At 40.8% G+C, this 20,198-nt stretch overlaps 1 protein-coding gene across 2 annotated transcripts in view; it reads left to right on the top strand.

Annotated features, from left to right (window-relative positions):
* The window catches only part of LOC125454249 (contactin-associated protein-like 5), a 974,390-nt gene that overhangs the window by 559,805 nt on the left and 394,387 nt on the right, over window positions 1–20,198 (top strand). For both annotated transcript variants that reach the window (XM_059647525.1, XM_048534833.2), the window contains 4 exons: window positions 1,775–1,946; window positions 3,020–3,126; window positions 5,963–6,082; window positions 10,525–10,728. In XM_059647525.1, the coding sequence (XP_059503508.1) occupies window positions 1,775–1,946; window positions 3,020–3,126; window positions 5,963–6,082; window positions 10,525–10,728 (603 nt within the window). The remainder of the gene's footprint in view (window positions 1–1,774; window positions 1,947–3,019; window positions 3,127–5,962; window positions 6,083–10,524; window positions 10,729–20,198) is intronic.

The raw sequence follows: 20,198 nt of genomic DNA, 5'->3' as shown, positions 1-20,198 counted from the left end.
CCTGACCCAAAACATCAACTTTCCTGCTCCTCTGATGCTGTCTGGCCTGCTGTGTTCATCCAGCTCGACACTATGTTAGCAGTTATACAGACTGTTGCTACACTATCATCTCACAAAAATGCCTTATCCATTGTGTTTCTGTTGTTCCCTTTGTGCTGAATTGGCTTCCTGAGAGTTTAGAGTAGGTGTAAATTTGTTTTGATTAAGTCGAATGTCCAATATTTCTGCAAATGAACATTAATTGAAGTTGAATGCCTTGGTACCTCTGAAGAGTCAAAGATGGTACAGATTGTACTGTTAAATGTTCTATGTTCTATGTCTGAAGTTAACACAGTGTGGACCTGAAGGAACACAGCGGCCAGGCAGCATCAGAGGAGCAGGAAAGCTAATGTTTTGAGTTGGGGCGCACTTAAGAAGAAGGGCCCTGACCCAAAATGTCATCTCTCCAAGATGTCTGAAGCTGTTGCCTTAGGTCTGGTTCATTGTTCCTTTTGGCCTAAGACATGAATAGGGTTTCTGAATGAATTATGGTTCTTGACAGCTATCCCCATGATTGTGTATTCTGGAGCATAGCCCAGCTGCCTTTCTTTTTGTTTTAAAAGTTCTGTTAAAAATCCAGTGGTTTTGGTCTGGTGTTCTAAATGACAGGGATTTTTGCTCACTCTAGAATAAGTACTACATTTGTTTGCTTTTCCAAAATGCAATGCTTTGCATTTATCCAAATTAAACTCCTCAGCTCATTGACTCAATTGATGAACAGCTCTTTCTAATCTTAGGTAACATTCTTTAGTATTCACTATACCACTGATTTTGGTCTCATCTACAAATTTTACATGCTTCCTATGTTCTCAACCAAATCATTTATATAATGACAAACAAAAGTGGACCCAGCACCAATCCCTGTGGTACACTATTGGTAATAGGCCTCCAGTCCATAAAACAACCCTTCACCACCACTTTCTGTCTCCTGTCATTAAGCCAAATTTTATATCCAATTCTCATGTGATCTAACTTTACTAATTTATCTACCATGTGGAACCCTGTCAAAGGCTTTACTAAAGTCCAAGTAAACAACATCTACTAACCTGTTCTCATCAACCTTCATGGTTGCATTATTAAAAAACTCAATCAAGTTTGTGAGACTTGATTTTCTTCATACAAAACCATGCTGACTATCCCTAGTTATTTCTCACCTCTCCAAATGCATATAACTCCTATCTTTCAGAATCACGTCCAACAATATACCTACTGCTGAAGTCAAACTCACAGGTCTCTCGTGTCCAGGCTTCTCCTTCCATCCCTTCTTACACAAAGGCACAACAATAGCCACTCTCCTGGCATCGCACCCATAGTCACGGATGATACAAATATTTCTGCAACCGGTCTTGTGATTTCTTCCCTAATTTCCCACAACATCTTGGGATACATTTGATCAGGTCCAGGCAAGTTGTCCACATTTATGTTTTTCTAAGACCTCCACCACTTCCTCTTCTGTAATGTGAACTGTTTTCAAAACTTCAATATTTATTTCCCTGTGTTCTTTAGCCTTCATTTCTTTCTCCACAGTGAAGACTGATGCAAAATATTCACTTAATATCTCTCCCAACTCTTGAAGTTCAACACAAAGACAACCTCTTTGATTTTTCAGGGGCTCTGCTCTCTCTCTCTAGTTGCTCTCTTGCTCTTAATGTACTTTGGATTCAATTAATATTCAGTGAATGCCCTGATCAGCGTTAATGTTCTAAGCACCCCCTGTACCTGTTGTACTTCACAGGCTGCCCTGGAAGTGACATTGATGCTGGATGTGCAAACACAGTTGGTGCCTTTCAAGGTTGTATGCGACTTTTGTCAATCGACAACCAGCTAGCCAACCTCATTCAGGTGCAACAAGGCTTGCAAGGCAACTTCAGCGATTTACAAATAGACCTGTGTGGCATCATGGACAGGTAATAACCTTCATTTCTTCTAAATATGTTAAAGTTTGATGATTTTAAAATTTGAATGCAAACTTAATATATGAGCATTCAAGTCCCTCAAGGACCCTGTTGTCACTTTCCCTACCGTATATCAAAGATATGAGGAATGTTTTCCCTGTTTTTATTGAATTTATTGAAAATAATGTTTTTTTTTCTGCTTTAAGATCTAATTGTGTTTCTTCACAAATCCAAATGTAGTCTGTCAGCTCCAACCTGGAGAGAACACGGATGCATGTGGTCATAAAATCATGTGACACATGAAGATGTTTTACCGGTTATATTTGTGCTAGCTCTTCCAAAGAGCTACCCAATTAGCTTCATTTCCACTGCTCTTTCCCTATAACGTAGAGATGAAGATTGCTTAATGCAAATAAAGTTTGAAACTTATTTGGAAAAGGCAAGGAAGCAAAAAGACTTTTCCTGATTCCCAAATGTTTAGACTAAGATGAATACTTTAATGGCAATGTGAATGAACTTGAAAGTTGATTATGTTAAGATCCGAGCAGTTCCTTCCTCTAAATTATCACGTACTTTGGGGCAGCTATTGAGCGAAAAATGGTATAAAATAGTTGCATTTGCATACCACTAAAAATACCAGGCTCGTTCATGCTGGGAAGAAATTGGCACTCCCCTTTGAACTGCCTGGGAACCCACTTTTGTTTAATTAAAATGACGTTATGTGGGTAAGGATTATTCTCCAACCTGACTCACACTAGCCCCTAACCTCATCAATAAATGACACGAAGGTGCAGTGAAATATCAACCTGAAGCTATACAATATTCTAACTCTGAGACAAGAGCATGACCATTATTGATGCCAGGGCTAGTTTGTAGTTCACTTTTAACTGTGCTTACTAGGTTGAGTAATATGCATGTTGCAACTTGCAACTGACTTATATGCCATTCTTAGAGTCGAGCAAGTTACTGCCCATCTAAGATGAATTATAAGCAGCTGATTTTGCAAAGCCACCCTCTGAGAGCTCAGATTAAGTCACCAAGTGAAAGAAGCAATTTATATCAGAATGTCTTTCCCTGTGAAATAGGTGTTTGCCAAATTACTGTGAGCACGGTGGAGAATGCTCTCAGTCCTGGAGTACCTTCTACTGTCACTGCACAGGGACTGGCTATACAGGAGCTACATGCCATAACTGTGAGTAACATTGAACTGTGTTATGTTGTCTTTGTCACTGCTGAGAGTAGGACAGGTTGTACTGACTGAGAGTTGAGGAGTGCAGAGCAGAAAGCTGTGTTTCAGTAAATTACATACATGCAATCACACAAGTTAGGAGCAGGAGTGAACTTTTCTGCCCCACAGCCCTGTTCTACCATTTGATAAGATCTGATTAAGACCTCAGCTCAGCAGTCCTGCTTACTCCCAATATTCTTTGACTCCTTTGTCAATCAGCAATCTATCCAATTTAATGACCCAACGTCCACTGGGGAAGAGGAGTTCCACATCTTATGAGCCTCTGAGAGAACTGACTTTTACATTGGTGACCTGAGGCTGAAGTTACACACCGAGTCACTGTCTGAGAATGATATTGGATAATCTCAGATTTAGCTGTTATAATACATTTCCCTGCCTCTCATCCCTCCTTTTCCCCTGTCTATACATAGTCGCCACATGTGTTTTAAAAGTATAGATTCGTGTATGCAACTTAGTCACTTTATTGTAAGGGGACATACTTTGCATACGAGGTCATTCAAAGAGGATTCCATAGACTTATTCCTAAGACAAATGGTTTGTCTTATGAGGAAAGGTTGAGCATTTTGGGCCTACATTCAGTGGAGTTTCAAAAAGTGATGTGATTTCCCTGAAGCCTCTAAGATTTGAAGGGAAATTGACAAGGTGGATATTGAGAGAATGTTGTCCCTTATTGGGGAACACAGAAGTGGAGGGACAGAACAGGAATTTCCTCTCTCAGAGAGTTTGGGACTCTTTACCCGAGAGAGCAGTGGCTCAATGACTGTTTTTTTGATTGACGAATGGGTGAAAAGTTGTAGGGAACAGAAAGCAAGCACAGTGAAGATTAGGCTACAGTCAAATCAGTCATGATCTAATTGGTTGACGACTGAGGAAAGCTCCAAGAGCAAAGTGGTTGGCGCCTGCTCACATTTCTTCTGGTCTTCATCTTCTCCATTTCTGTTTCCCCTGATGTGAGTTTTTACCCCTCAGTTAGAGAGAAGGATTATGATATTAAGCAGATATGATGACAGTGCATCAAGCCAAGGAACAAGACTCTAAGGTTTTAGAGTAGATCTGTAGCTAGGGTTGTGGGTGTTGAGGTTGGTTGGCTCACCGAGCTGGTTTGTTGCTCCGCAGACGTTTCGTTACTGTGCTGGGTAACATCATCAGTGCAGCTTCTGCAGAGGCTGCACTGAGAATGTTACCAAGCACGGTAACGAAATGTGTGCGGAACAACAAACCAGCTCAGCAAGCCAATCACCCTCAAGGAACAAGACTCTTCCTCTTCTTCTGATTCTGACATCCTGGATGTATCTATACAAAAGAAACATTTACATTTAATTGTCAATGAACCTCATGGAAGGATGTGCCATTGATATTGAATGCCAACCTTTTCAGTTCCAGGACTGCTGGGCAGCGCCAGAATGATTCAGCAACTTCACCAGGACAAACAGAGAAACACATATCACGTGATACGTATCAGCATTGTAACTGATTCATGTCTTTAATTTGGACATGACACCAATCAGAACCATGGCTCTAATGAGGAGTGATGTCTGAAATATCATTATGCCTCCTTTCTCATGAGCGCTGCCTGACCAATCTAACATTTTCAGGACTTGCTGTTTGCTGACATCATGGCACGTTGCATCTCCCTCTGCTGACTTAAAATTCCCAACTAAATTTTCATTTAGGGAGTATTGGCTGTTCACAATTTAAACTGATTTAGGTCATCAATGGACTTAGGGAAAATAATAATTCTGGAGTCAGGCCTCTTCCATGCCAAATCTGTGTTTCAGTAAAGGTCCAAGCAGGTGTGACAAGGTTGTGAATGAAAGGGGGAGAAATTTGCAGTTAGCTTAAGTCAGATGATTTTGGCAAGCTTACTTGGAGCTATAGAATCATAGAAATGTATAGTGCAAAAACAAACCCTTCGGTCCAAATCATCCATGACAACCAGATATTCTAAATTAACCTAGTCCCATTTGCCAGCAATTGGCCCATATCCCTCCCAAACCTCCCTATTCATGTACTCATCCAGATGCCTTCTAAATGCTGTAATTGTACCAGCCTCCACCATCTTCTCTGGCAGCTCGTTCCATGCACGCACCACCCTCTGTGTAAAAATGTTGTCCCTTAAGTCCCTGTTAAATCTATCCCCTCTCAAGTTATACCTATGCCTTCTAGTCTTTGACTTCATGAGTCATGAATCCTTTGCCTTTGCTATTGGATAAAGTACAGATTCTGCAGCAGACTCTTGAGAAGAGCAGTCCTACACAAGTGCACCATTAGCATTGGTACATCTCACCAAGAATACATTCAATGAAAAGAAAGATTTAGATTCCTTGCAAACTGTTGATTGGCTTTCCATTATTTATTAAAGCCTGCCATATGAATACTTAAATGAATTTCAACTTCTCCATCTCCCCTCCCCCACAACATATTTATACTCACGTCAATAAACCAAATGACATGAAACATGCCCTGCTGCTAAAAAAATGTACTGAAAAAGTTTGATGACTCCTGAATTACCTGAGTAAGCAGGAATACAGAAACTCACAAATTGCGGTTCTTTTTATTTGCTGTGGTTTCAAGATTTTATGACTTTATTCCCAAGTGATTTTGTTGCCCATCCCTTCACCATTTATTTAAGCAAATGCATTTTCCACTGCTATTGCCATAAGTATTCTCATTGTCATATTTTTCACGTCCTGTTTTACTCATACTGGTTGTTGGCATTATGATTGTGGATATGTGCTAGTATACATGCTGACACTGTGCTTTTTGTATGTACATATAGCCAGGTATAAACAGTCCTGTGAGACGTACAAACACACAGGGAATACATCCGGCTTCTTTTCCATTGATCCAGATGGCAGTGGTCCACAAAGACCTTTGCTCGTCTATTGCAATATGACAGGTGAGACTGTCCTTTTTAAGTTTCTAAGCATGTTCATTTACATCTTGCCAACAAAGCAGGAATGACAGTAAACACAATTATAGCATGAATTCATGCAGCACATTAGTGACAAAACGATTGGGAAATGTGTCATTCAAATAGAGGAAGAGGCAGTAACTGAAGCAATTGTTAACAAGATACGATTCTTGCCAAATTAGGTATTGATTTATTCTTGACTTGCCCACATTTGTTATACTCTGAGTGATAATTCAGTCATATTGCTGGGTTATGCAATTAGCCTGCACTAATTTATTTTCCTTGTGATTTTTATTGGGAAAGTTCGGTTTCCTGAATATCCTTTGTGAACTCTGTACTGGCCTCCTGCTTTATTGTCTTTGAACTGATGCTGTAACAAGATCATTTAGACAGAGTGGATGGTTTCATCATTTGTTTCAGTTTTTGCATAAAGCTGTGTTTAAAGTCAGTGAATAGACTTCAAGCTGTTGTCTTCCCAATTGGCCTCGACCCTTTGCCTTAAGGAGAAGAAATAAGATCTTACTTCTGCTCTTGCTCATTGCGGTGTGACTTCTCCTGGTTCAGGCTCCTGTTACCATCTTCACGAGGAGGTGTGACGGGAGATGGAAGTTGAATGGTGGATGATAAATCGCAGGAAACCAGAATGGATCAGCTCCCCCATTGCTAACTTATTGGGCCAAGGATATGGAAAGCTAAATTTCAGGACTAGAAATGCCATTAGCATTTTGCCTCTTAGTGAGGGTACGGTCTCAGGGGCCATGATCAGGGCCATAGTGTGAATGGCAATGCACGCTGCCATTTAAGTAGCTGCCTGTGGTAAAATTGACAAGCGAGTTACACTGCCAGCAGTTGTGGGCTTAAAACGTGATTTTCAACCCAGGCTTTGGGTCGTGACATAGCTGATGGAATTCAACCCTGCAATTCAATGAGATATCGTTCATTTGTGAAATGGGAACATTGAGTGCACCAGGAGGAGCACTAATACAGTTCCAAGACAGATCGTGCTGTGGAGAGCTGGTGATGATGTCACTGGACTGGTAATCCATCAGACCAGGCTAATGCTCTGGGGGCATGGGTTCAAATCCCAACATGGCGGTTGGTGAAATTTAAAATCAATTCATTAATTTGTAATATAGAGCTACTTTCAATCATATTGAGTTCTGTCATTGTTCTTTTTTGTGATAATCCACCAGGACCATTGGGCTGCTCTTTCATTCAAAAGAGACCTCAGCTAATGGTATAATTTGAAGGTCACCTCAGTTCAAATGGTGGGCAAGATTGTGAAGCTGTTCATGGTAACCTCGCATGGTGTAGGAATGGAAGGCACACTAAAGGCATGACTCTGCATTGCAAGCTGGCCACCTCGCCAGGGGAGCTAACCAAGCACTGCCTAACAACAGCAACAGCAGAGTAAATAAGGATGTAGTGGCAACATAAGGCGACCAAGTAATCTAGAGCCTCAGGCTAAAATTCTGGAGACCTGGATTCAAATCCCAAAAAGATGAACTTCAGATTAGATCAATAAATTTGAAATATAAAAGTCAATCTGAGTCATTGTATCCATGATAACTATCATAGACTATTGGGGAAAAAAAACACTCATCCAGTCTACAAATATCTTTTTCAGAAAGCAAATCTCTCATCCTAATCTCATCTGGTCTACATGTGACTCCCAAGCAAGAGAAATATGGTCAACTTTTCACTGCCTTCAGGAATTGATAAAGAAACAACGTAATTCAAGGCCAGTAAAGGATGGGCAATAAATTGCTGGCAATGTCTGCGTCTTGTGAAAGAAAAATCACGACAAACTTTGTTACAAATCTTGATTAAATCATACTTATTTTCTCAGTTCTGGTCTCCATATTACCAAAAAGGATAGAGAGGGTCTAGAGATTTTTTTTAAAAAGGTATTCACAGGACGTGGGCATTCCTGGCTTGGCCAGCGTTTATTGTCTATCCTTAACTGCCTTGGAGAAGATGGTGGGGAGCTGCCTTCTTGTACTACTCCAGTTCTTGTAGTGTCAGAACACCCACTTTCATGTTGGGAAGGGAGTCAAGAATTGTGTTTCAGCAACTGTTTATATAAAGTAATGATTCTGGAGGAGTTAATGCTCACATCACATTGAGCTTCACTCAAACTGATGCTGTCCCATCACCTTTGGGTGAATACAGTTCAGTTCTGCACATTTTGTTATTCCTTTACTCATTAACAGGATGGCCAGGCAGCATTTATTGCCCACCCCTAATAGCGCAGAGGGCAGTTAAGAGTCAACCACATTGCTGTGTGTCTGGACTCATATGTAGGCCAGACCAGGTAAGGATGGCCATTTCCTTCCCTAAAGAACATTAGTCAACCAGATGGTTTTTTTCCAACAATCGATGATGGGTTCATGGTCTTCATTAGATTTTTAATTCCAGATATTTTACTGAATTCAAATTCTACCATCTTCCATGGCGGGATTTGAACCTGGATTGCTAGGACATTGTCTGGGTCTCTAGTGATAATACCACTAGGCCATTGCCTCCCCCAAAGGGACACGTACCAAAGGAGAAGAGCATTCTGCACAGCTCAGAGTGAAACTTCACAACTATGCCTTGCAATTAATGTACACTGTACTTACTGCTATCATGCAATAAAAATCTCATTATCTAAGACAAGCAAACTTACACTTAATCTCGTCAGACGCCTGTCCTCTACTACTGATAATTAAACTAGAATATGGTGTCAGCGGTAATAGTTTGAATGTCTCAAGAATTCTTTGATATAACAGTGACAGTGAAATTATGATTTACAAAGATAAACATTGGTTTAAAAAATGATACTTGAGCTTTTCATGGATCGCAGGGAGAGATTATACATAATTGGCCTGTTTTCTCGGGAATTTAGATGATTATGGCGAGATCTGATGAAAGTCTTTGATATAATAACAGGAAAAAACAAGGGTGGATAAGATATTTCCACTCAGGATATTCTGGAACAAGGGACATAGTCTGAAAATTAGCGCCAGACTGTTCAGGAGGGATGTTAGGAAGCACTTCTACACTGAAAGGGTGATAGAGGTTTGGAACTCTCTTCCACAATGGTAGTTGATGTTAGATCATTTGTTAATTTTAAATCTGAGAAAGATAATTTTTTGTTAAGCAAAGATAATAAGGCATATGGGCAAAACTCAGGTATGTGGAATTAGACCACAGATTAGCCATGATTCCAATGAATAGAGGAAAGGTTGAGTGGCCTGCTTGTGTTCCTGTAATCCTATGGTCCTATAAGATGTTTTCAAATCAGGATGGTGTTGACTTGAAGGAGAACTTGTGGGTGTTGGTGGGCCATGCATGAGCTGCCCTTGTCTTTCTGGATGGGAGACAATGCAATTTGGAGTTCAGTCCTTTTGTTCATGTCTGGACTAAAATAATTATAAGGTCAAAGGCTGAGTGCAGCCTGGTAGACCCCAACCTCAGTTGTTATGGGCAGGGTAAATATGTCTTCTTTACAGCATTGTTGATGGAACCTGCCACCACTTTACCAGGGTGGCAATTGGCCATGTTGAGTTGTCCTGCATTTTGTGCACAAGACGTACGTGAGCAATTTTCCAGATTATCAGAAAAATGCCAGTATTACAACTGTATTGGATCAACTTAGCTAGGGGCTTGGTTAGTGTAGGATACAAGTTTTTAGTAATGAGAGGTTAAACTACCAGAAAATGCTGAGGCACTTTCTTGTGTCAATTGAAGGCTAAAGAGTGCCCTGGACAAAGATCTTTAAAATGTGAAAAGAATTTGATGAGGTAGACAAAGGATGTGTTTCCATTTTTGTAGAGGAATGCGACACTGGGGACTATAAGCATACGATTTTCACCAGCAAAGCCAATGAGGAATTTGGGAGGAGTTTTGGCATTTTCTCAGTGTTGTTGTAAATGTGGAACTTTGTGTTATAAACAGTCATTCAGGCAAGTAAGGAGAAGTTAGATTAATATGACTGGAGGGAACAAATAAAGAAAAAGCACCTTAATGGGATGAGACAATGTAAATTTGGAGGAGACATGAGTGGAGCATAAATGCCATCAAGTCCATACAACCCAAGGTTTTTTTTTAAATGCTGAATATGATATGTAATACAGCATGAATTGAATTTAATGTTTCTTAAGGTGGGAAATTAATTTATATTAAGTGCTGGCAAACTGCGTAGAATTTCAAGGGACAATGAGACAAAATGTGTTATTCTTGTTTATAAGCTGAATGATTGCCAATTAAGTAAATTCCAGTTTGAATTCACTGTGTAGCAGCTCAAATGGGGTTGTCTAATCATAATGACGACAGGTTGAAGCAAAGGTAAAACAACAATTGATTTTTCTATTTAACACTTCTGTTCAAGGCTGTACAATGAACAGTTATTTTCCATTGACATTGTGTACTCATTACTCTGATAGAAGATAGAACCTGGACTATAATTCAACACAACAACATGAAGGAAACCAAATTACATGGTTCTCCCAATTACGACCAGCCTTACGTCACATTGTTCAACTATAGCGCCAATATGGAACAGCTGCGAACTATGATAGACCGTGCTGAGCACTGCGAGCAGGAGATTGCCTACCACTGCAAGAACTCACGTCTCCTGAATACACCTGGTAAGTGTAGTCACTGGTGCCTTTCATTGCACTAAGTCAACAGGATCAGGGCCGTAAATGTGCTGATATAGCAGGAACTGCAGATGCTGGAGAATCTGACGTAACAAGGTGCAGACCTGGATGAACACAGCAGGCCAAGCAGCATTTGCAGTTGCAGCTTTCCTGATGCTCTGATGCTGCTTGGCCTGTTGTGTTCATCCAAATCTACACCTTGTCATCCCATAAATGTGCTGTGCACTTTCCCACTTCCCAGCTGACATCTTACTGAGATTGCAAAGAAATTGGTCTTTAACTTTCAATGTGAACGCGCCTTCAACAGGAAACCATTCATTCTTCTGTAATGATGCTTTAAGAGGTCATTTTGCTTTTTTATATTAAGAGTGATTAAATGATAGGTAATGAACTATCTGTAAGAAAGTAAACAGCTCATGAGGCCTTTGCTTTTATTTTTAAAAACTTGGATCAATAGAAACAGCCTGACTCGGTATGTCTGGCTGTCCGAAATTCTAGTTTTTAAAAAATTTTTACGTTTACCTTTTAAGTGGTTACGTTGTGTGCTTAAAGAAGTCGAAGCTATCTTTTTTTTCTTTCTAGGTTACAGCTAGAAGCTGGGGCTTCTCTCTGCTGCTGGGTTACCTGCCAGACAAATCTATTTCTCTGAATTTTCGTTTTTTATTTCCCAAGCGGGTATTTATGGGATGTTACTATATATCGGAACAATTGATTAGTAACTGTTGCTGTACCTATTAGTTGGTTAAGTTTTCTAATAAACTTATTCTAAGTTCTTATTTCTTTTGTTTGTATTTTAACTATGTTGTTGAAATAAGTTGTGCTTTTGCTTAACGTTCAGTAGTTTGACCAGTCTCATTGCCTCTGGAACATCGTGCTTTACATTTGCCTTAAAAATAAGGAAAGTTAACATCTAGCCTAACTTCTCAAAATATTTTGAGGGGACCTGGTGTGGCGTCTAACACTTCCATCCACTGAAGAGAAAGGTTAAGAAAGGAAATGCTGACATTTAACCTACATCTTCCATAGCTGCATGTACTGTAAAGTCGCTTAGTCTCGCAAGAATGAGAGGACTGGTGATGATTTAACCTAAGGGTCACCATGCCTCCCGTGAGGGACGAGATGGAAAAGATGGGATCTTCCTGGTGACCCCAGCCAGTGAGAAAATTGACACTGCTCAAACTAAGTAAGTAGTTTCACTTGTATCCATTATTGTGGGAAAAGATGGCTGCCAAAATGAACACTGCAAAGATTCTCAAATAGCAATGAGATAAATGGTCGTGTATGTTTTTTTTTGATCGTGTCAGTTGAGGCATATCTGTTAGTCTGAAGCATTTTGTCTTTCTTGCTTGCTGCCAGAGGGTCCTTTCCAAGCATGCACTTTGGTTTAACATTCCTTGAGTACTGAAGTATAGAACACTGGTTAGACCACACCTACAATACTGGGCAGCATTCTGGTCCCTTGGCTACTTTCCACTGACGGAAGTTCACCAGACAGATTCCTGGGAAGGTGGGACTCTCCCATGAGGAGAAATATAGGAGTCTAGGTCTGTGCTCTTTAGTGTTTGGAAAAATGAAAGGCAATCTCATAGAAATATACAGAATACTTAAATGAATAGACATAGTATTTGCATAGAGGGTGCTTCCCCTGTATGTGGGGTCAAGAACTGGGGGATACCATGCAGAATAATGGGCAAGCCATTTGGACTGAGATAAGGAGGAGTTCTTCTCTCAGAAGTGAGTTTATGGACTTCTCGATTCTGGAGGTCTGTGGAAGCTCAGTCATGAAGCACATTCAAGACTAAGATTTTGAGTTATTCGTAACATCAAACAGTATGGGATAAGGGGCTTCAGGCACATAGCTCATTAAAATGCCATGAATAGACACAGAAAATAGTCAAGAAGGCTAATGGAATGCCTGCCTTCATATCTTGATATGATTCCATTATAAAAAAACCCTACTTAGATCCAATTTGAAGCACTGTGAGCAGACCTGGGCACCCCACCGAAGGAATGGTGTTTTGGCCCCACAGGGAGTTCAACACAAGCTTACAAGAATGATACCTGGATTTCAGGGGTTAAGTATGAGAAGAGATTAGAATAATTAGATCTTTGTTCTTTTGTATTTAGAAAGTGAAGGGGTGATCCAATCAATGTCTTCAGGATATTAATGGGGAAAGACACAGTAGATAAAGGTAAACTATTTCTACTTTTCCAGGGGCAAAGTCTGAGAATTAGAATCAGGCCACTCAGGAGAGATATTAGAAATTACTTCTACATACATAAAGTAGTGGAGGTTCGGAACTCTCTTCCTCAAATGGTAGTTGATGCTAATTGAATTGTTCAATTCAAACATGAGACCAACAATTTTTTATTCAGCAAGGGTTTCAAAGGATATGGGCCCAAGGCCGACATGTGGAGTTAGGCCACAGATCAGCCATGATCTTGTTGAAAGGCGGAGTAGGCTTGAGGGGCTGAGTGCCTACTGCTGTTCCTATGTTGCTAATGGCCTACTTCAGCTCCTGTTTTCTTGTGTAATCCACCCACTCAAGGTGTTAGCCAAATAAATCTTCTCTGAACTGTTTGCAACATATATATGTGCTTCCTTAAATAAGGAAACCAGTAGTATGCACGGTAATGGATAATTTCATATAGCACTTCATTTCTCAGATGTTTTCCTACAGATAAAACTATCTATGTCACTTTGTATCCTTCTCAAGTCCTCATCGAAACATACTTTCCTATTACCTTTGTGTCATTAGCAAACTTACCAAACATACCTTTGGTCCCTTCATCTAACTTATTTATACAAATTGTTAAAAGTTAATGCACCAGCACTGATCGACTCATTACATCTTGCCAATCAGAAAATGATCCATTTGTGCCTCCTCCATTTCCTGCTAGCCCGTTAGCCTTCTGTTCATGCCAGTAGGTTATCCCTGTACATCATGGGCTGTTATTATCCAAGATGATATTTAATGAGCCTCCTTATCAAATATTTTCTGGAAATTTAAATACAATATACCCACCACTTCCCCTTTATCAATGGCACATGTTACTTATTCAAAGTACCCCAGTTAATTTGTTGAACTTGCTTTCCCTTTCACAAAAGTATGTAGATTCTGCTTGATTACTTTGAATTGCTTTAAGTTCATGTGGCCACATCTTTATCACTAATTTCTAACTCTATGAAAGATGTTACGCTATTGGACTCTAGCCTCTTGCTATTTGCTTCCTCCCTTTATTTTGAACAAAGTAGTTACACTTGTCATTTTCGAATCAATGGAATCTTCTCTGAATCTAAGTAAGTTTGGAAAATTAAAACCATTGCATCAACCAATGCAAAAGTCTCACGGGGTCAGAGGTGAGCCTGCAAGATGGATAAAAAAACTGGCTCTGTCAAAGAAGACAGAGGGTAGCAGTGGAAGGGTGTGTTTCTCAATGGAGGGCTGTGACTAGTGGAGTTCCTCAAGAATCAGTGTTAGGACCTTTGCTGTTCATTATATCTATAAATGATTTGGAGCAGAATATAACTGGTCTGATTAGTAAGTTTGCTGATGACATAAAGGTTGGTGGAATTGCGGATAGCGATGAGGACCATCAAAGGATAAGGCAGGATATATATTGGTTGGTGACTTGAACAGTGAGATGGCTGGTGGAGTTTAATCTGGAAAAAATGTGAGGTAATGCATTTCAGAAAGCCTAATCCAGATGGAAAATATACTGTAAATGGCAGATCCCTTCAGAGTACTGATTGGCAGAGGGATCAGGGTGTACAGGTACACAGGTCACTGAAAGTGGCAATACAGGCGGAGAAGGTAATCAACAAGGCATACGCCATGCTTGCCTTCATTGGCCGGGGCAATGAGTTTAAAAATTGGCAGGGAATGTTGCAGCTTTATAGAACCTTAGTTAGGCCTCAAGAGGATACAGTCCAATAGCTTAACATCTTTCATAGGGTTAGAAGTTATTGTTGAAGATGTGGCCACATGCACTTAAAGCTTTTAGAACCTTAGTTAGGCCGCATATTGTGTTCACTTCTGGTCCCCACACTACCAGGAGGATGTGGTGGTTTTGGAGAGGGGACAGAAATGATTTACCAGGATGTTGCCTGATATGGAGGGCATGAGCAAATGGAGAGGTTAGAAAAACTTGGTTTGTTCTCACTGGAACAATGGAGGTTGAAGGGCAACCTGATAGAGGTCTGCAAGATTATGAAGGACAGTCAGAAGCTTTTTCCCAGGGTGGAAGAGTCAGTTACGAGGAGGCATGGGCTTGAGGTGCGAGGAGCAAGGTTTAAGGGTGATGTATGAGGCAAGTTTTTACACAGAGGGTGGTGTGTGCCTTGGAATTCACTGCTGGGGGGAGTAGTGGAAGCAGATGCTATAGTGACTTTTAAAGGGCGTCTTGGCAAGTAGATGAATAGGATGGGAATAGATGGATACAGTCCTCAGAAGGGTAGGCAGTTTAATTGTGATGGGCAGCATGTCAGTGCAGGCTTGGAGGGCTAACAGGTTTGTTTCTGTACTGTAATTTTCTTTGATCTTTGTTTGTTCTAAATCTGTTACTAGCCATACCTGCCATTTATCATCCCACAGCTCTGACAGTTAACTTAAATGCGATATCCCTGAGGATTATAATTTTCCTGAAATTCTCCCTCCCCTCCATTTTCTGGTTTACAGCTTCTTCTGGGATGTCACCTGAAATCTCTAAAATGAACACAGATGCAAATTACATGCTCAATTCATCTGTCAGTTTCTCCCTTTTTTAATTCCCCACAATCATGTTCTGGAGGAACAACACTCACTTAGTTAACTTTTGACTTAAAATATCTATAGAAATCCTTACCCTTACAGAAACACTATCTTTGTGTATATTTAAGGCTGAGATTGATTGACCTTTGCTCAGTTGGGGAATCAAAGGTTGTGGGGAAAGGACAGAAAAGTGGGCCCGAGGGATGTCACCAGATCAGCCACGATCCTATTGAATGGCAGAGCAAGCTTGAGTGTCCATATGGCTTTATCCTCTTCCTGTGGAGGCATAGAGCCTAGTCCTGTTCCTGTTTCTTTTGGTCTTTTTGGTTTTTATGTTTCCAGATAGCTTTCTCTTGGACTTGTAATTGGTTGTAAGACATTTTGGCTTGTTCCAAGGATGTTATCTTACTGCAAGACTTTTCATCTAAGCCACTTGAAGCTGCTTTCACGAATAGTCCATTGAATCTAATCCCTGTTGTTCTGTGGACTAATGTTGGGATCCCCTTCCCAACAATCCGCTGGAGATAGGTAGCCTTGATAGGTTGCCTTTCTGTTCTACATTCAGGTCACAGTCTCCCCTCACAGAGCTGCCAGCCACCCTGATCTTTGGTCTTACCATCAGAAGCTACAAGCAGCCCAGCCAGTATAAGCGCAGGACATACGGGACGGAGTGCCACATTTTGCAATGATAGTGGGGGGATAGGTGAGGGGTGGGAGAAGAATAGAGGCACCCCAGGGCTTTGGAGGTGTGTGGCAGAGAGATGTGGGTGTTTTGCTTTGAAGTCCAGGCGTACAGGGAATACTGGCATAGTCGGGGAAGGGTTCTCAGAGAAGCGCATTCAGATTTGGAAATGGGTCAATCATAGCGGCACTCCCCCTTCCTTCCCCTACTTCTACTCAAGACCCAAAAAGAGAAACCTGTCATTGTACTACCTGTTCCTAGACATCTTGCATCTGCTTCCGAATTGCAGCAACTTGTAAGTGGCCATTAACAGGGGAGGCTATCCTAGGCCTTATCTGATCGCTTTAAAGTTGCAGACAGTTGCCAGGGTTGTTATTTGTCAGTACCATACTTCTGGACCATTCTCTGGTGATTACAATTTTCCTGAAATTCCCTCCCTTTCATTTTCTGACTTGCAACTATTCCTGGAATGTTACCTGTATTCTCGAAAATGAAGACAGATGCAAATTGCATGCTCCGTTCATTTGTCAGCTTCTTATCTTCCATTGTTAATTTCCCACATTCACATTCTATAGGTTTGAGCAATAAACAGAGGCTGAATCAACTGGGACTATACCCTGGAGTGCCAGAGGATGAAGAATGACCTTATAGAGGTTTATAAAATCATGAAGGGAATGGATAGTGTAAATGGAGAAGGTCTCATAAAGCAGAAATTGACACCCTTCTGAGAACTAAAAGCTGATACATTCAGAGAGGAGCACCTTTCCCTATAATCTGTGAAAGGAATGTGAGAAGTGGTGTTACCTGCTTTTCAGTGACTTCCAGTGTTTAAATAAATTAAATCCCTGATGTTCACTTTACAGTCAATAAGTGACAATTTACCTATCTAACTCTAGCATTGAACAAATTAACTAAACTATTAACAAAGTGAATAAATTCATTCTTACTACTAACTATTCCCGAATAAAACAAGATTCTAACAGTATGCTGTTCCAATGAATACAAGGCACACTCATATAAAATAAAATTTAAAAGTCAAGTTACGACTCTCAAAATTAGAGCCAGGTTACATGTCTTCCAAAATGTTCTATGACTTCTATGTCAATTTTTCTGTCGTAATATTCACTTGATGTTTCATGGGTATCCTAGTTCTTAAAATGGTGCTTTCTCTAAGACTTAGAGGAGTCTGTGAGATCCAATGATTCTCTCTTGAGAGCTGAGAGCTGTTAACTTTGGTATATGGCAGTTAGTTCTCTTGTCTTTGCCCAACTGCCCATTTTATACCCTTGATGATATACTGATTTCTTACAATAGGATTGGTCCTATGTTGTCAAAACCATCAGATTTAAATTTAATTGGTTTTTGGTATTTAAGTGCCTGGTTCAAATTGATTGGCTAAATTCAAGAACTTGTTGTCTTAACAAAAACTGCTGCTTGACCTGCTAACTGATGCAAATGTTTTAATTTTGATTTACAAGATGATGATGAAAGGCATAAATAGAGTGGATATCCAAAGACTTTTCCCCAGGGCGGATATGACTACTACGAGGGGGCGTGATTTTATAGAGATTGGAAGAAGTTATAGGGGAGATGTCAGAGGTAGGTTCTTCACACAGACAGTGGTGAGTGTGTGGAATGTGCTGCCAGCAGTCGTTGTGGAGTCAGATACTTTAGAGACTTTTAAGCGACTCTTGGCTAGGCACATGGAGGATAGTAAAATGTAGAGTATGCAGGGTAGCTTGATCTTAGTTGGATAATAGATTGGGACAGCATCGTGGGCTGAAAGGCCTGTACTGTGCTGTACTATTCTATGTTCTATGTTCGATATTCTATGTTCAGGTGCTCTCTGTGTACTTGAAAACTTAAAAGCTGCTGCTCACAGACATCCATTTAAATCTCTCAGCAAAGAAAAGGCATACCATCTTTTAAAGAGACCACGCAATGCTTTCTCCCTTAGCATTTTACAAACACCAAATTTATCTTCCTGCCTCTCACAAGTACTCCATTCAAATTCACAGCAAAGGCCTATTTTCCAGGGTAGGGGAATCCTTAGCTCGAGGGGACAGGTTTAAGGTGAGAGGGGAAAGATTTAAAAAGAAGGCAACTTCTTCATCCAGATGGTGGTGCGTGTACACAATGAGCTGCCAAAGAAAGTGCTGGAGGTGGGTGCATTTACACCATTTGAAAAGCATCTGGATGGGTACATAAGAGTAGGGGTTTAGAGTGACATGGGCCAAATATTGACAAATGGGACTAGATTAATTTAGGATATCTGGTCCCCACGAGCAAGTTGGCCCAAAGTGTCTATTTCCATGCTGTGTAAATCTAATAGTCAATGATTTGAGACGAGGGGCAGGTGGGCATGATAACAGGAAGGTCGCAAAGGGGATTTTCATGGACCCTTCCACGGTGGCCAATGAAACTCCAGTTTCAACATTGTGGGCTGAAGGGCCTGTTCTGTGCTGTACTGTTCTATGTTCTATTTACTTTTCACTGTGAGGAGGGGATGCAGTTTCCCACTTCAGGTTTGTTACCTTTAACTCTCGGAAGTAAAATCTGATGTGAACGGCTGGGCTAAAAAAACTGAATTCAGCTGTGAGAAGTCCTTCTCACTTGTTTCAATGCCCCAGCTAAGTGTTGACAGAATGAATCAGGCCAGTTTCATTGTCAATGTCAGCATTTAGCTAACTGAGTGAAAACACTCTGCTTTAAGTGGCCTGGTTCAATTTGTTTCCGCATTGTGCCTGAGATTTTGAGTGGAATGAAAAATGGTGTTGCTGAGTGTGGCCCAAAATCTAGTTCATTTGTTCCACAATCACATAAGGGAGGAGGATGCTTTGGAAATGCAGAGTCAACGGAATTATGACAGCGAATGTTTGGGGACAGTTTAACAAAGATGTTTAAAATTACTCAAGAGTTTTGATCGAGGAAATAGCAAGATTAGAAAACACAGATTAAAAATAAGATATCATTTAGAAAATATTGTGGAAATACTTGAACAGGAAAGCTTTGCAGATCCATAGGGAAAAAGGAGTGGATGAAGTCATGTTGGTTAGATCTTTCAGGAACCATAAATTATAACGCAAAGGTGGGTGGCAATGTGAAATGTGAGGAGGATGTTATGAGAATACAGGGAGACTTGGACAGGCTAGGTGAGTGGGCAGATGCATGGCAGATGCAGTTTAATGTGGATAAATGTGAGGTTATCCACTTTGGTGGCAAGAACAGGAAGGCAGATTACTATCTAAATAGAGTCAAGTTAGGTAAAGGGGAAGTTCAACGAGATCTATGTTCTTGCACATCAGTCAATGAAAGCAAGCATGCAGGTACAGCAAGCAGTGAAGAATGCTAATGGCATGCTGGCCTTCATCACAAGAGGAATTGAGTAAAGGAGCAAAGAGGTCCTTCTGCAGCTGTACAGGGCCCTGGCGAGACCGCACCTGGAGTATTGTGTGCAGTTTTGGTCTCCAAATTTGCGGAAGGACATTCTTGCTATTGAGGGAGTACAGCGTAGGTTCACGAGGCCAATTCCCGGAATGGCGGGGCTATCATATGTTGAAAGATTGGAGCGACTGAGTTTAGAAGGATGAGAGAGGATCTGATTGAGACGTATAAGATTATTAAGGGATTGGATACTGTGGAGGCAGGAAGCATGTTTCCGCTGATGGGTGAGTCCAGAGCCAGAGGACGCAGTTTAAAAATAAGGGGTAGGCCATTTAGAACAGAGTTGAGGAAAAACTTCTTCACCCAGAGAGTGGTGGATGTATGGAATGCTCTGCCCCAGAAGGCTGTGGAGGCAAAGTCTCTGGATATTTTCAAGAAAGAGATGGATAGAGCTCTTAAAGTTAGTGGAATCAAAGGTTATGGGGATAAGGCAGGAACAGGATACTGATTGTGGATGATCAGCCATGATCATAATGAATGGTGGTGCTGGCTCGAAGGGCCGAATGGCCTACTCCCGCACCTATTGTCTATTGTCTATTATCTACCAATGCTGGGTAATGCTATGAAGTCAGACTGGTTTG

This window comes from Stegostoma tigrinum, chromosome 7, assembly GCF_030684315.1.
Source record: "Stegostoma tigrinum isolate sSteTig4 chromosome 7, sSteTig4.hap1, whole genome shotgun sequence".
Taxonomy (NCBI): Eukaryota; Metazoa; Chordata; class Chondrichthyes; order Orectolobiformes; family Stegostomatidae; genus Stegostoma; species Stegostoma tigrinum.
Note: the sequence above shows the minus strand (reverse complement) of the source record. Positions and strands in the feature narration are given on the sequence as shown.